At 33.4% G+C, this 17,634-nt stretch overlaps 2 protein-coding genes across 4 annotated transcripts; one reads left to right on the forward strand and one right to left on the reverse strand.

Moving 5' to 3' along the window:
• The first annotated feature begins 7,061 nt into the window (after nt 1-7,061).
• LOC140878259 (uncharacterized) lies at nt 7,062-12,551 on the forward strand. Of its 2 annotated transcripts, none has more exons than XM_073281859.1 (9): nt 7,062-7,704; nt 8,224-8,424; nt 8,515-8,637; nt 8,953-8,990; nt 9,330-9,438; nt 9,541-11,568; nt 11,655-11,810; nt 11,963-12,072; nt 12,142-12,551. In XM_073281859.1, the coding sequence occupies exons 1-9, from the start codon at nt 7,627-7,629 to the stop codon at nt 12,410-12,412; spliced, it is 3,114 nt and encodes a 1,037-aa protein (XP_073137960.1). In that variant the 5' UTR covers nt 7,062-7,626; the 3' UTR covers nt 12,413-12,551. The 2 variants fall into 2 exon arrangements, with proteins under 2 accessions (XP_073137960.1, XP_073137964.1); XM_073281863.1 differs by having other exon boundaries at nt 12,145-12,551.
• Nucleotides 12,552-12,786: 235 nt separating this feature from the next.
• On the reverse strand, nt 12,787-14,331 carry LOC140876364 (uncharacterized). Of its 2 annotated transcripts, XM_073280313.1 has the most exons (3): nt 14,230-14,331; nt 13,800-13,910; nt 12,787-13,660 (listed from the first exon to the last, which is right to left on the reverse strand). In XM_073280313.1, the coding sequence occupies exon 3, from the start codon at nt 13,492-13,494 to the stop codon at nt 12,790-12,792; it is 705 nt and encodes a 234-aa protein (XP_073136414.1). In that variant the 5' UTR covers nt 13,495-13,660; nt 13,800-13,910; nt 14,230-14,331; the 3' UTR covers nt 12,787-12,789. The 2 variants fall into 2 exon arrangements, with proteins under 2 accessions (XP_073136414.1, XP_073136413.1); XM_073280312.1 differs by lacking the exon at nt 14,230-14,331 and having other exon boundaries at nt 13,800-14,092.
• Between the last annotated feature and the right edge of the window lie 3,303 nt (nt 14,332-17,634).

A 17,634-nucleotide genomic window follows, 5' to 3' on the forward strand; every position in this document is an offset into this window, starting at 1 on the left:
ACATATTGGGGACCTTTCCTTTTAGCCAACCTATCCTTCGTGATTGTATGTACCTTTTTCTATCTTTCAATTATTCCTCTTCTTTATTCTTTTCTCGTTTTTCTTTTCTTATGAATATAAATTAATTATTTATTAGCCCACTTGACAACTCTGATAACTTGTGTATTTAGATATCCCATCTTAACATGTGGCCTAAAAATACAAACTGATCTTACATACAAGATACAAGTAATTTTTGATTTTAAAAGGTATAATTGCATGGACTATCTCTGAAAATTCACAAAATTGCTGAAACTTTCTATGACTATTAATCTTTGTGTTTTCAAATTTTGAGCACACATATTCCTGAAAATATGTACTGACAAGGGATTGACGGTGTGCTCAAAATTTGAAAACACGAGGACGTATGTGCTAAAGATTAAAAAACACAAGGACCTAATAGATCATTCTTTTTTCTTAAAGAGTTTTTAACAATCACAAGATTTAACATGGATAATGTATGTAATTATCTCATTTTTAAAATAATATTTTATAATTTTATTTGCATTTTTTAAAAAAATAGTACATTTTTTCTTGCTCCTAGGAACCCCACTAGAAAATATAACCTTTCAAAAAAATTGTATTTTTGCAATGTATGTTTGTCTCTTTATTATTTTGATCTTCAATGTTATTCAATTTCAGTCTTAGTTCGTCTTTGTTATTTTTGCCTAGTTTTAGTTCTTCTCTCCGACATAGCGCTAGTGTGACAACTATGCATCGCCCATATATATAGGTCACATTAACATTCTCGATGAAAAATAACTAAAATTACAAAAAAAAAATGAAATATATAAGATAAATATGGAAATTTGATAGCATTACAAAACAAAATGGAAACAAAAACATTCAACACCAATAATACAAATTCTAAGTTTCCCTTCTCTAATTTATAAACTTCATATATTAATTTGACATAAAAACCTTCTTGACAATATCTCTTTATTTATTGGTGAAATGGTTGATAAATGATTGTCGATTTTAGAGTACATTTCAAACTAATATTAGGTTATGACTTGACTAATGTCATGTTCAATTCATCACCTCAAATCAATTCATCACCTCAAAATTAACTCTTGAACTAGAAAATTATAATCGTTACCCCTTGCAAGCCTATTTCTTGATTAAAATAGGTATTCAATAACATCAGTTAGAAAAATTAATTTTGGAAACTTAATTATAATTTTGGCAATGTTTAATGTCAAGAAATGACTTTCGAAAGATGATCCTTACCTCACATTGAACTGATTCGTGTTTAATAGGGACACCATGTTTGGCACAAAATAGATTATATATTCAACAAATTTAAGATCATATTTTTATTTATTTAATTGTATTTTAGCTTATTATTTATCTATTACAATATATTATGTAAGAGCAACTGTTCTCTTTGTATGAACACCCTTTTGATTTTTTTGTCCTTCAATAGTTATGTAATTACGAATATGTCATTTTCATTATATTTTTTTGTCATTTACAAAAAATGTCATTTTTTAATTTCACTATTTATTATTATTATTTTTTATTTTCAATTAAAAAATATACAATAAAAGGCACGCAACTCATGCGTCCGGGTACTAGTTTTAATTATGCGCCTCAGTTATTTCGTAATAACTAATTAACTTTGAACTTATTATTTTAAATTTAATTATTTATATTTTTGGTTTGAATATATATATATATATATATAAAGTTTTTTTTTTTTGATATATATATCTCTACTATTTTATTAAATTTGAGATAGATATATTAACTGCTTCTTCTCATCTAACGTAGGGATACCAAGTTTTTTTTCTCCCATTTTACCCTTCATTTTACTCTTTTCGTGAAAAAAAAAAAATTGTGCCCATTTTGAAAAGCATCTAACTTGAAAATACATCAATCTCTATACACCACCTTCCCTAAAAACTGGAATTCAGTTACTGCACTATCAACATCTTAAAAAAAAAAAAAACTGAACCACCAACACGTTTATTCATATTTTCACACGCGTGTGTCTATCCCCCTAGAATATGGTGACACGTATTGTTGAATATTATGACGTATGATGGCGTCAAAATCAGATTTCATAATTAATAAATATATAAATAAGGATAATTGCCCAACCGTTTAGTGCTCTACTTTTTCTTATAAATAATATCCCATTACGATTATTATTTTCTGTTTTTACGTGAGTTATGATTTGATTTATTAATGCTTGGTTAATTTAATTTAACAACAACCTTCTGATTATTGCTTCTTCTTTTTTTGGTAACGATTATTGCTTTCTTTTGATGGAAATATTATCATTATCAATTTTGTTAAGACGTTGTAAAGTGTAATCACAACTTTCCGTTTGCATTGGATAAACTTCTAAACTGACAAATAAAGTTGTAAATCATATTAGTCAAATAAACTATAATAAAAAAGTTATAACTTATGTACGATAGGTTCGCTCGATCGAGAATGTGTTGATATAGAGAATGAAACTTTATGATCAATAAACATTTGCTTGTTCTACCAACTCGAATATCTATTATTGTAAAATCCTTTTTTGAAAAGTTATTCTTTTACCCACCAACGATGTTATCTTTTATGTTCATATTTTACATTTTGCTATTATATGATTATTAATATTATAAATACATTATACATATTTTTAATTAAGAAATGTTGTGTCACGATAATGTATCATATATATACATATATATTGCAAATTATTTGAGCTAATTGCAATCATATATACCGTAGTAAAAATTTGAAAACTTATTAATAGTAGATCAAAACTCAAAAAAAAAATAAAAAATCATGAGTAGACCAAGACTCATTTGATACATCGCGGGACGACATACAGAGCCTCTAATATTGAAAAACATCAAACTTTTATGAGCTTAGACAGAATAAATTATATTTGTTAGACAAAATATATCATGGATTTAGTGTCCCGACACTGATTAACAATTTGTATTTATTGTGTGCACACAAGGCAACTATGGTGGTGCATGCGACCATGTGTTTTTTGGGTGAATTAATGTCACAAATTTTGGCCCCTCTCCACCAAAAAGTTTAATAATGTGGCCCCTTTTTTCCTCAATGCAATGCCCCACTTTTTTTCTACTGATCAAGTAGGCTTGTGGTGGGTATATATCGAGTGGTTGGAATAAAATGAATAATATTATTTAGATTTCAAAATAAGCACTTTGATTTATATACATATGAAATTCTTGTTACTATAATAAATACCCTCAAATTTTTGAAAATACGTTAATTTTGTATAATATTTATTAATATATTTCAACTAAACAACAGATTGTTTTGGGTAGACAAATAAGTGCGTCGATCAAATTGAATGAAAATGACTTCGCTGGGTTCAAAAGTTGGCCGTATCGACGAGAAATGATGACATGAAAGCCACGCCGAGTGGCACGATTTGGGGTGACTTGATATATTTGGAACATATATATATATATATATTGGTTAAATTTTACATTTTAATAAAATTACAAATCATCCTTATTTATACTATTTTACATTATAAATTTATTTTATACGAACAATTTTTACACGATATTAGGTTTTTTTGGGTACAATATTAGTTACTTGCGATGATGTCATATGAAATCTGTCGGGTGTTAAAATTGTTGTTTTTAGAAAAATGATCGGAAACTTGTATTTGAATTGTTATACAATTGAAGTGTTTTGAATTGCAACCCTGCCTAACACAAACTATAAATTTTAATAAAACGATAATATTTCAATCTTACAAACTCAATTAAAATAATCTACATTTAAGTTTTTTAATCGATTTATTAAATTGATTCATCTGTGGTGTTTTATTTACTATAGTACTAAGTTAATATGAGAATATCATTTAAATGCATTGAACCTAAAAATAATAAATAAATATATATATAGTTTTATAAAGAGGTATTTTATCAAATTAAGAAAATAACTATCGTACATACTACAAAGTTTGAAGTAGATGAAGATGAGTTATATATTTGATGAAAAAAAACTTTATTATTTTAGTATAAAACTTTTAGTAAAGCAATGTTTTGAATTAAAAAAATAAAAAAAGGTAGGAATAAATTCAGTAGAATGGTGTGGCACGGGTAAGTCTAAGAACCCCCTGACAATCAACATATGATCCTCTTGGAAGCTAAGATAATAAATTAATTAATAAATAAAGGTATCACCTTCACCTTCACCTTCACCTCCCCCGCCCCCCACCCCTCACCTCCTCTTTAGATACTAATTTTCTAAATTTTATCTACCTTTCTCCTAACATGACCAACGAACTTTTTCCTCCTATAAATTAAGTATTAATTAATTTGTATATACAAAATGATTGAAGATAGATAATTAGGGAGAATAAATAAAGGTGATGAAAATTTGAATAAGTAAGATTTAAGATTATTTATAGAAGTTTTCATTTTCACCTACACACCAAAGTAATTAATATAGGAGGCTTAATTTTTTTAAGAATATATATATATATATATATATAAACATACGCTCTAAGACAGGCCTAGCAATTAAGACAAACATATATACTTCAATTCCATATGTTGTTTTCTGGCAAAAAAAAAAAAAAAGGTTAAAAAAATCTAAGTTTAATTTCATATTTGGCTCGTTACAAATTTCTGTATGAAAACCAACAAAAATTGAAAGAGAGAACTCGATCAATGGTTGACCTATATTTAATTTGTTTTTATTAGCTAGCTAGGAATACTTGACCATTATAATTAAATTAAAACTTGTGTTATGTACACTTGAAGCCTGCCCAGCTATTTTTATCGATCTAATAATTATTGCAAAGTTATAGTACGTAAAATTAATGCAATAATGGGGGAGAAAGGAAAGTCATATACTTGAACACGTAACATGTTCTTAGAATTTAATAAATAATTGCTTCGACATCGGAGTCAAAGGTTAATTTGTGCAGTAATGGTAATAGGAAAAATTAATTAATTAACTGATTAAATAAGCAAATAACAATTTCAATTAGTTATCTTTATTATATTTAATAATTAAAATTTTAATTAAATTAGGATAGGATGTATAATATATATGACGGCCACCAATACGCAACAACCTACACCAAACGTTAGGTATTCCCGATTCTGTTATTCCCGTTAGGACAAAGGCACCTAAAAATTTATATGTATAATTCACTTTTATTATAAAATATAATCTTGTTTTTATTATATATTTTCTATTTTAATCATATTTTTATATTTTTGATATCCTATATTATGTTTTGGTATAAGGGAATGCCAAGAAAATTAGTATTAAATGAAAAAGATAATGGGGAAAGATTTGAGATGAGAAAATGAGCTACGTGAGACTCAATTTGGCCAGATTTAGTTAATTTCTTTAAAATTATAGTTGCAACTGGTATTGATCCCTATATACTTTTATTCCTAGTTTTGCGAATCGTGATAAGTTGAATGTTACTTCGGTAGTTTTACAAAGTTATTTTATGTGTGACACAAATATTTTAAAAATATCCAATTACTATCGATCGTCTATCGGATATGTCATATCCAGTGTAACATGATATTTCTCATAAATCCATAATCTACTACATCGAATGAGAAATTAGAGGGAAAAACAAATTTAAAAAAAGAAAGAAAGAAAGAAATGTCAACAAAATTGGCTGTCATCTGCGTTCCATTTGAAGGAAAATGACTATTCATGATCAAATAATACCTTAATAATTAATTCAAAGTCGTATTAGATCAAAACTTATTTATATAATACAAGTGACATGTGATAATTATAGGTAATTTTTAAACCCGTCCCGTTCCCTTAGCCTCGATCATAGAATTCCATTAATTATTGCTTGGAATCAAATAATTTTGTTTCCACTTAAATCTTTTTCAGCGATTTTACATTTTACATTATTTGCGTAAAAGGTGTTAAATCTTTCATTAACCTAACTTTCATGTCGCCTTGAAATTAGTCAAATCCAAAAGTTTGATTTCGGGATAATTACCATTTTATCCTCTCAAACAATCATCATTAGTTTTAATATATATATATATATATATATATTTCACATAAAACTTATTTATAATTTCGTGGTTATAATTTCGTGGTTGTTAAAAAAAAAGCAGCAAGCAAAATATTTACATTTTGATATATATAAAACTTATTTATAATTTCGTGGTTGTTAAGAAAAAAAAAAGCAAACAAAATATTTACATTTTGATTCTCAACCTTAGGTAATATCTTGATAAGTATTTCTTTTAGATAGAGTAGATGTTTATTACAATCCAAGACATTCTCCCAAAATTGATATCAAATAAACTTCAAGTAAATTTGGTATAAACATAGATATAAAAAATGAATAAATTGTCAAAATAGCATGTCCACGTATCCCGCTAAATGACATATAAATTTAGCTAAATCTATCCCGCACTATTTGAAATAGGTGGATTGAATTCTAATTTCTCAACCAACAAAAAAAAAACGATCGCAAGATGGGTTGAGTCGATGCTACCCGCAGGGTAGTGCCTTGCGGGTGACGTGGTGATTCATGATTGGTAAAAACCAATGGGTCCTACGTGAGACCCACTGATTTTGTCCAATCATGGGATTACATGTCATTCGACGGGCAATGCCCTGCAGACGACATGTACTAAACTCGCAGGATGATCCAGATCGCTACCAACTTTTGACACGTCTAAATATAAATTAATTCATAGATAAAACTTTCCTCTTTTGTCGAGTAAATGTAGAAAACCGTTACCCATGATTGTTTCTCTGCGCTCCAGAATCCAATGCTAACGTTATAATCCCAAACATCGCTATATATTTAATTATTGCACTGTATTTATGGGATAATAATAATAATAATAATAATAATAATAATAATAGAAATAATAATAATGGTAATACACAATAGAAAAAATTCAAATACATCATGCCAAAAAATAGGCAATTGTGTCATTTCCCACATACCACCTTCCTTCTGCTACATAAATTCAGACCACCCTCTTTAAATGATATATTTAATATAAATAAATAATACTCACAAGCTTCACTGATTTTTTTATTCCCTCATGTGTACATCAAACCAAAGATTCAATCTTTATTTATAAAAAATATGGTTTTTGATGCAAATTTTTGAGATTTAAAACCCGGCGTATAAAAAAATTGTGGACTCGTCGGTGCACTGCTTCTGTAGATACGAAGATACGTAAAGAATAAAGACATGTATGGAGAGAGAGAGAGAGAGAGAGAGAGAGAGAGGGAAGCGCAGGCATTTAGAGTTGTGGGCAGAGCACAGGCTGCTTGAAAGAGTGGAAAGAAAGGGGAAAAGAATCTATCTTTGGATCCATTGGTGCTAATTCCATCACTTCTTCTTGTATTTGATTACTGGGTTTTCATTGTTTTGAATTACGCAGCCTTTATTTATAGAGTCAACTGCGGAGGGCGGTTGAATTCTTCCCTGTATCATTGTTTTGGACATTTATCTGGAAATTTGGTGAGGGGAATTCGGGAATTTGGGGGGATAGGTGGATTTTACTTGCATGGTGGTTTTCTGGTGGTGGACGCCGGAGCTCCGGTGAGTGAATGAGCTGAGCTCCGGCGGGTGCCGGAGAGATGTTCAAGTCGGGGCTATGGAGGAGTGACAAGAACAAAGTCAAAGTTGTTTTCAAGCTGCAGTTTCATGCGGCTCATGTATGTTGATTGTTTGATTTTCTTGCATATTTTTGTTGGTGTAATTGTATTGTTCTCTTCTTGATTTGGTGAGGATGTGGGATTTCGAGATTGAAACAACGCATGGTGGATTTCTTTCACTTTGCGAACAGTTGAAATTTTGTCTTTCTGATAAGCGTGAATTGATTTCTAGTCACTGAAAAGATAGATATGAATGTAATCCAGATTTTAATTTATGCATCCGAATCTGTGGGACTTTATTTACTCTTGTTCAATCTTCTTTTTACAATAAATTTAAAGCCATACTTTTTTAAGGAGGGTTATGATTAATTCTGTCAATCTACCTAGATAGTGTAATTTGATACCGAAAGGAAAGGGAAAACAAATGTGAGAAAAAAAAGAAAAGTGGAAAGTAGTTTAAGATTGCTGTCATCCTGGTTCACATTTGCTATGTCTTCTTGACAATCATAAAAATATGTTCATATATCTCTTCAAAATTTTGTTCACGATTGTCAACTGATCTACCATTTAAAATTTTAGTTGACCAAAGCTGGAGGGGAGACATGGATGATTTCTCTTGTTCCTGCTGATACTGGAAAGCCAACCTTAAAATCAGACAAGGCGGTGGTTCGAGATGGGAGCTGCTATTGGGAGAATCCAGTGTACGAAACTGTGAGGTTTAATCGGGATTCTAAATCAGGAAAGGTTCTTGAGAGGATATACTACTTTGTTGTAGGGACGGTAAGAAATGCTATGTGGCAATGGAATTTATACTTTGCTTTGCTCCCAAGTGATTTGTGTATGTTGAATTTCCTTAATGGTGCATTTTAGGGGGCATCTAAAGGTGGAGTTTTTGGAGAAGCATCCTTTGATTTTTCGAGTTTTGCTGAAGCAACTAAAGTCTCCCTGGTGTCTCTTCCTCTTGAGAAATCACAAACAGAAGCGGTTTTGCACGTAAGTCCCTCAACCGGCCTATCTTCAGATAAAAATAAAACATACTTTTCTTGTGTGGTTTATTTACAAGTGTAATATCCTCACTGTTTGTTTAATGTTTTAAAATAGTATTGTGTGTAGGAATTTCTTCTGCTTCCTAATGAAAATCTTGGTTCTGTTATCTATCCTGTTTCCCACCTGCACGCACGAATCTGTAACAGATAGATTAGTTGCTTTGGAATTCTAATGTCTATGCATCTTTGAAATTGATTGACGATTGTTTAATTTACATTTTATCGGTATTTTATCTTCATTTGAATCGATGTGTCTCAACAGGTATCAATTCAGAGGATACATGAGTCAACTGATAAAAGGTGCTGATCCGTACCTTACTTACTAAAGAAGTCGAATTAAAAAAAGAAACTCTAGCTTAAACGTGTTTTAAAAGTCTGAATCAGATTTTATTGTTGACTGCTTCCATTTAATTTCGTTTCTTGTCAAGAAAATAAAACAATAGTGTTATTTAACTGCCATACATAAACATAAAACTGCTTCTGGTTGTTTTTTTTAAAAAAAAAAAAATCACGTGAAAAAGTAATGCTTAATAAAATGCTGTTTTAGACCAAGTCTTTTGGTATTTAATTTACCAGTGCGTATATATCAATAGCTTGATCTGTGATTACATAGTTACTCTGCTGATTCCTTCTCTTCAGAGACGTTGATGAAATTGAGAATGCGAAATTGAATCCCAAAATTTACAGCTTGAGGACACATTTTGGTAACGGGAATGAAGATGGATCCGTCAAGAGAGATGCTGTCGAGGTAATGTCACCGACAGGGTCTCGTTCAACAACATTTTAAAACATATCCAATCGATTACAATTTCTAGTTCTTTTTCCCCTTGGTGTTTCTTCTTAAAACCAGGACATGCAATTTAATGTGGCTGTTAGTAAAGTGCCTGATTTGAACATGAATCGTCGAGCATCTAGTGAATCTGATGTAACATTGTCGAGTTCTGACAGTGGATCAAAATCTGATACTCCGATGGAAATATACGAGCAGAATCAGAAATCACAATGGGAGTGGCTTGGAAATGCTGCTCTTGAAGCTAGCACTGATGACTCTTCAAGCACTCCTAGAGCAACATTTTCCCGGCAGCCTTCTGAAGTGGCATCAGATAGTTTGATTGATAATCTCAAATCCGAGGTTACTGCATTATCCAGGAAGTTGGAGATGTCTGAATTAGAACTGCAGACTCTTCGTAAACAAATTGTGAAAGAGAGTAAACGGGGGCAGGATCTTTCGAAGGAGATTGTTTGCTCGAAAGAGGAAAATGATTCCTTGAAGGACAAATGTGAAAAACTTAAAGAGTCCCTGAGACATTCCGATGGATCAAAAAATAAAATTCATATGCATTTTGAAGGAGATTCTCAAACTTTCGTCAAAGAACTCAGACAAGAACTAAATCATGCCAAAGAACTAAATTCAAACCTTCGAATCCAACTTCAAAAGACGCAAGAATCTAATTCTGAATTAATTCTTGCTGTTCAAGATCTGGAGGAGATGTTGGATCAGAAAAATCAGGAAACGTCGAATCTTGGTGACAGATCGTTGGTGTTAATTGATACGGGCAAAAAGTCGAGCAAAGTGGACTCCGTGTGTGAAACAAACGATGAAGAACAGAGAGCACTTGAAGAGCTCGTTAAGGAGCACAGCGGTGCGAAGGAATCATATCTTCTTGAACAGCAGATGATCGACCTGCGTAGTGAAATTGAGATCTACAGGAGGGATAAAGATGAACTCGAGATGCAAATGGAGCAGCTTGCCCTCGATTATGAGATTATGAAACAGGAGAATCACGAGATTTCGTATAAGCTAGAGCAGAGCCAACTTCAGGAACAGCTGAAAATTCAGTATGAATGTTCATCTTCATTTGAAATTGTTCATGAACTCGAATGCCAGGTAGAAAATCTGGAAAATGAACTGAAAAGTCGATCAAAAGAATTTACAGATTCTTTGGTTACAATAAGTGAACTTGAAGCTCATGTAAAGAGCTTAGAGGAAGAACTTGAAAAGCAGGCACAAGGTTTCGAAGCTGATCTTGAAGCTCTGACACGGGCCAAAATCGAGCAGGAAAAAAGAGCAATAATAGCTGAGGAAACATTGAGAAAGACGAGATGTCAAAATGCAAATACGGCGGAACGGCTGCAAGGGGAATTTAAAAGGCTTTCTGCGCAGATGGCCTCGACATTTGATGCCAATGAGAAACTTGCCACCAAAGCTCTGGCCGAAGCAAACGAGCTCCGCATGCAAAAGACCCATCTGGAAGAAATTCTCCAAAATGCTTCTGAGGAACACAAATCGGTAAAAGGTTGTTACGAGGATAGATTGGCTCAGCTTTCCAGGCAAATGGTGTTAAATTTTAATCAGTTTGGGCAGCTGGAAAAAAAGAAAGCACAAGATAAAGAAACTCAGAGGGTCCTTTCCTTGGAAATTCTAGCCTTAAAAGATGAATTGGGACATTTGAGAAAATCAAGCGAAGAAATGGCATTGCTTATGCAGAAAGGGAATGAGGAACAATCTAAACTGGAAAGCTCGGTTACATTGCTAAAGAATGAAGCTGAAGAGTTGCAGCAGGAATTAAATCAAAAGAGACGTAGTTTGGAGGAAAAAGAAGTACTAGTCGAGAATTTGCAGTCCCAACTCCACGCTATTCGATCGCAGTATGATGAATTGAAACATTCTTTATCGGAGGATAAATCGGAGAGAGACATCTTGAGGAAGCAAGTTTCACAATTAAAAGGTGATCTGAAGAAGAAAGAAGATGCACTCCATAGCATGGAGAGGAAGGTAAAGGATAGCTCTAGTCATGGATCTACTGGAAAATCCACGCCTACCCATCGGGGAAACAAAGAGATCACAAATCTTAAGGAGAGAATACGGTTGCTTGAGGTCAATCTGCATATTTTTGAAACACACTCAAATTTTATCTGGTTCTGTACAAGTTTAGATTCTGATCTTGTTTCCATGTTGTACAGGATCAGATCATGTTAAAGGAAAATGCTCTAGAGACATCGAGTAACTTGTTTTCGAAGAAGGAAAAAGATCTTCATAGCAAAATCGAGGAGTTAGAAGCAACACTAGAAGCGCTCAACAGAAGCAGTGCTCATCTGTTTGACAATAAAGTCGGAAAGGTTAGTAGTAGCACTTGATTGCCCTGATAAGTGATCAAATTACGAAAAATTTCCCTTTTGTGCCGTTTGTAAGTTTTAGAATACATTAAACACAAGTGGCTAACAACTGTTCCAGAGTTTGAAATCGAATAACGATTCCTCTTGAGATGCAGGTGGCTCCAAACTTTAATTCGAACCAAGAATCAATAAGTTGTGACGAACACTTAAATCCCACGGTTGAAATCTCAACACTGAACGATTCTGCGCCATCATTGACAAAGGGGTATGCTAGTAGCTAACTATAATTCTGATTATTTGATATCCCAGCTAATCCTTGATGCATTTTCTACAGCAGTGAGGTGCTAAAAGATGCTGCGACTAATGGTGGAGACGGTGAAACCATAAACGAAGTGGCATTACTGAAAGAGAAGAACAAAGACATGGAAGAAGAACTGAAAGAAATGCAGGGAAGATATTCAGAAATAAGCCTCAAGTTTGCAGAGGTGGAGGGTGAAAGGCAACAGCTAATGATGAGATTGCGGAACCTCAAGAATGCAAGGAAGAACTCACAAACCGGCACAGAATCAGTGTATATAAGTGACTTAGCCAGAATACGAATTTAGATTTTCGCAAGTGTTATTTCAAAATAATGGTTTTGTAAATTAGTAATTGGTTTTCTTGATTCTGCGTAATATTGATATTATGATATAGTGCAAAAAACCAAAGGATATTTCCTTCTTTCTCCAAGTAAGTACACGTAAAATCTTGAAGATCGTTTGTGTTCATATTTTAGTTAGTGTGAAAAATGGGTGGAGGGCATGATGACATTTAACAAAATATACAAGGATAATATGGACAGGTAAAATATTTTACCACTATTTACATAAAAATTTCACAAATTCCATCAGTACAACAGATAAGTTAACAATTAAATTTCATCTGAACTTTGAACTGATAAGTTATTCAAAAGTAGGGAGGAGGGGGAGCAAGATATATGTCTCTAGGGTTCTGATTCAAGATCAGTCCTTTCCCTCTTTTTGGCACCACCATCTTTCACAAACGAGAACAATTCAGCAATCTGTGCAGAGAGATTATCAACCTTAGCATCCAGAGCTTGAATTGAGGCAGATTGATCATGGACTGTAGTACTCAAAGAGCTTTGGCTCAAAATGACTTCAGTCTGAGAATTGATGTAATTTGCTCTGAAGCCAGAGACAGACACTTGAGTTGCAGCAATATCCTTCTCAATATTGAAAATATATTTCATCACCCTCTCCTTGAAGAAATTGAACTGTAGTTTTCCTTCAAGCTGCTCGTACTTGATGCCTTTCATGAGATTTTCAAGGTTATTACAACTCTTCTTGATATAATCAAGCTGTTCTTCAAAAGGAGGGGCAATTTCAGAAGGAGAATCTGCAGTTTCCTGAACCTGGAGCCTTAGTTGAACCTCAGAAAGCTGTGCAGCACAAGTGGCTGGATGATTATCAGGAGGTTCCTCAAGATTGATGGGGTTTGTACAGACAATAACGGCCAGAGCAGAAGAAGGTTCTGCGGCATCAGTAAAATGAAGCTGGGGTTCCTGAGGGGTTGGTGGTGAAGCAAGCGGAGTGGGTTGATGTGCTGGTTCCTCAATAGATGGAAGAATTGGTTCTGGATCCTCAACATCAAATTCCCTCACTCGTTGCTGATGTTCCTCCGAGAACATAGAAGTATCAGCAGTAGTTTGAGGCAGAGAAGCCTCAGGTGAGTCAGTAGTCACAACAATCGGTTGGATGATTGAGTCAGAGGGTGGAACAACTGCAGTACAGGGGGAAGCAGAAGCAGCAGCAATATCCACATCAGCAACCCCAAAATAACCTCGCTCCTCGGCTCTAAAACAGAGACAATGACACTTTCTTTAACCAATGATGGTAACATTCTTTTGCACAACAACTTCAATGTTGTTATTCTTTTTATGTGTTAAATCTATTTCATCAAAAATATTTTTCGTTGAAAGGGAGACAATAGTACCTGGTCGCAGGTTTTCGGTCCTTCCAATGATATCAACCGTGGATTGCATCCCATCATGCAAACTTGATGTTTTAAGTATCCTTGGATTACTGGAAGATGCAATGATTTGTTCTGCAGCCATTGCAGCTAATATTTCAGGGCGATTGATTTAATAACGACAACAGCTTTATTTTCTTTCTAACATGCAATAGACACAAATTTCATGGGTTGTCAAATCCACTGAATTTGATGCAAGCCGCAGTTTGGGAAATGAAATTAGCAAATGAAATGATACAATCATCTGAAAAAAATGTATTAACATTACCCATTTCTACGATTACCAAGTTCTGCAACATTACAGATTTTCTTTAGTTCTACAGCAAAAAGACAAAAATGTTCTTAAAAAAATTAATCATACCATTCAAAAATAATTTATGAAACAACCAATTACCTTCGATATCACAGCGAAAATATTGGGCACATTCCTTAAAACAAAGCTTTCTCCATGTAGAATTGCATAACTACTTTCAATACAAACTGAATTTGGTTGCACACTAGGGGACTCTACATAAATTAGAACTATCAAATATCTTTAAATCTTGTAAAGACTTGAAATTATTTGATAGTTTATGAAACAACCAATTACCTTCGATATTGAAAGATAAAGAAGTTGCATGATCATGAGTGTTCTCCATTTGTCCAGAGGCATGTTCTTCATTATTTCCCGGAAGCTCTATACTACTTGGCAAATTATTTGAGATGCATTTCAACTTCTCAATAACTAATAATTAATGCTGCTGATCAACACCCTCAACCAAATGTTCTTTCCTTTCTTCTATGAGAGCACAAATCCATTCACTTTGTAATCTAAAACTCAGAATCGTATAAGTATTTTCATCTAATAATTCCTTTATCGAAGTTGTTCTCAGAACTGTTAGCAATCTATTCTCCAACTCGATTATACACTGGATTTTGTGCTGGAGCTCCGAAAAAGAAAGTTGTAATCGACTCATTTTCCAATTCTCATAATCATTCCTTAATAAACTCTCCTTGTCTCTCACAGATTTCAAACAGAGGGCAACTTCATGATCAACTTCAGAAGGATTAAGAACTGGAGACGACACATTAATTTTAAATTTCTGTGTCTTGACCGTACAGATGATCAGAGGAGCATCAGATTCAGATTCAGATTCAGATTCAGATTCAGCAGAAATTTGTAATATTGATTTTCCTCTTTCAATTTTGGTAGAGTTCTCGTTATCTGCAGTGTCATTATGTCTAACATGTTTCCTAGGTCTCTTATGATTCCCACGTTGGTTTACCAAAGTTTTTGAATCCAAAATTCCAAACTGATGAATCGATGGTGGTATTTCTAATTCAACACCCAACGTCTGAAAAATCCGAGACAAGGCTAAACCAAAACCCAATTTTGAAGGAGTAAGTCTAATCATCTCAAGCATTCTCTCAAACAGAATAAAACTCCAATTAACCTGTTGTCCGGTAACAATACAACAATATTTGCTTTTCGTCACCTGACCAAAATCACCCGACTTATATTCTACTTGTTTCGCAACAATATCACACAACACTCGAAACTCTTTTCTCAATTTCATTTTCTGAGAAGGTGCAGAAATGAAAGGTATATTATCACCTGCTACCATATTCCACGCATCTCGCTTGGACTGCTCGGAAACATCTAAAATACTGGTTAAACCAACACAAGGCAGAGAAATAGAGTTTTCAAACATCACCTGAGATATGGTTATCGGCACACCTCGTACTGTTGACACCAACCACGGTGTTCTCCTCAACTTTGGCATTACTGAAAAACTCCACATATAAACTCTTGTCCCAGCTGTAAGATATGTTTTCAACCCCGATGCTTCTACAAGTGCCATCATAGAAGCGTACCCAGAATCATCCATACACTTTATGGAATCAAAATCAACATAATATCCACATGCAACCCTATTCTTCGCCATTACAGGGAAACCAAGTTTCAGAAAATATAAAACTAAAAAACCAAGCCAACGTTGGAGCAGATAACACTGTTTGGATATCTAAAATATAGTATTTAGAATTGTAATTGGAAATTAATAAAATAGCAATTAAATCAATTTTGGAATGAAACGATTGTTATATTTTATTAGAACGATATAATAATTATTATAATTATATAAGTTAATATTAGTTTAGATAATCTAAAAATTGAAATATTTGTATAAAACGTGGAAATGAGTAGGGGCGGAGGCACCTAGTGCCTTAGGACCCCTTAAAAAAAAATTTAGTGTATATATATATTGTGGCTTTGTTAGGTAATCTTTTTAATGGTTTTTAATGGGTCGTGCCCCATCTCCTTTAATATAGTTTTCATCGTTTTCATAGATGATATTCGTAGTTTTTTGGGTCTAGCTGGTTATTGATGTCAGTTCATCGAGAATTTTACACAGTTGGTCAGGCCTTTGACACAACTTACACGGAAAGATGTTGCCTTCACATGTTCCTCGGATTGTGAGAAATATTTCACGAGCTGCGCAGACGTCTTACTACTGCACATGTGCATGCTCTACCTTCTAGATCAGGAGGTTATAATGTCTACACTGATACATCTGGTCAGGGACTAGGATGTGTATTGACAAAACATGGACATGTTGTAGCCTATGCTAGACGCATGAGACGAATTATCCAGTGCATGATCTCGAGTTAGCCGCCATCGTATTTGCGCTCAAGATTTGGAGGCATTATCTTTATGGCGAAAAATTTGAGATATTCAAGGATAATAAAAGTCTGAAATATTTATTCACTCAGGTGGAATTGAATATGCGACAGAGACGTTAGATGGACTTACTAAAAGACTATGACTGCAAGATTAAGTATCATCCAGGTTCTGCCAATCTTATTGTTGATGTTTTGAGTCGGCATGTAAGAATTTCTGCACTTCATACTAGTGAATTATCTCATATGATTCAAGAATGTTGCTGGTTGAGTTTTACACACAAGCACAAGAAAGAGAGATATGAAATTTGTTTGTATACTATTCTATTTGAGCCATCATTGTATTCTCAAATTAGAAATTCTCAGATGTCTGATGTTAAGACTCAGCATTTGACACGTTTAGTCAATGAAGTTAATACATCTGAATTTCATTACCAAGCAGATGGATTATTGTGCTTATCTAATCGAGTGGTCGTACCTAATGTTGCGAAGCTTAGGAATGATATTATTTCTCAAGCTCACAGGAGTCGATTGTCAGTTTATCCCGAAAGTATGAAAATGTATAAGGACTTGAGAACCAGATTTTGGTGGAAAGGGATGAAACAAAGTGTATATCGTTTGTTTCTCGATGTTTGGTTTGTCAACAGGTCAAGGCTGAATACCGACGACCAGGTGGTTTATTGCAGAATTTTGAGATTCCTGAATAGAAATGGGAGCACGTAACTATGGATTTTGTGACCCATTTACCCATGACTTCACGTCAGTGTGATGCTAGATGGGTGGTTGTTGACCGTTTGACAAAATCAGCACACTTCATTCCTTACAACCGAGAATATTCTTATGATCGCATGACACGCTTATACATCCAGAAGATAGTGCGATTGCATGGGATTCCGGTGAGCATAGTCAGTGATAGAGATTGATAAGTGTTTTTTTATACACTTAATTTAATTATGATTTTAATTGTTAATTGTTTGTTTCGAGCAGATTTATGCGCGAGTTTTGTTGTTTTTTGTATTTTGTAAGAAATTACTGAATTGTTGTGAAAAGGAAAAGAAAATAAGAGAGAATAAGAAATAATGGAAAAATGAAGGCTGTAAAGAAGAATAAAAGAAAAGGAAAAAGAAAAGAAAAAGAAAGG

This window comes from Henckelia pumila, chromosome 1 (assembly GCF_033568475.1).
Source record: "Henckelia pumila isolate YLH828 chromosome 1, ASM3356847v2, whole genome shotgun sequence".
In the NCBI taxonomy this organism is placed as follows: Eukaryota; Viridiplantae; Streptophyta; class Magnoliopsida; order Lamiales; family Gesneriaceae; genus Henckelia; species Henckelia pumila.

Coding starts and splice junctions, on each gene's coding strand:
- LOC140878259 (XM_073281859.1), top strand. CDS start 7,627: ATGTTCAAGTCGGGGCTATGGAGGAGTGACAAGAACAAAGTCAAAGTT. Junction 8,638..8,952: donor AAACAGAAGCGGTTTTGCAC/GTAAGTCCCTCA, acceptor GTGTCTCAACAG/GTATCAATTCAGAGGATACA. Junction 9,439..9,540: donor TCAAGAGAGATGCTGTCGAG/GTAATGTCACCG, acceptor TCTTAAAACCAG/GACATGCAATTTAATGTGGC.
- LOC140876364 (XM_073280313.1), bottom strand. CDS start 13,494: ATGTTCTCGGAGGAACATCAGCAACGAGTGAGGGAATTTGATGTTGAG.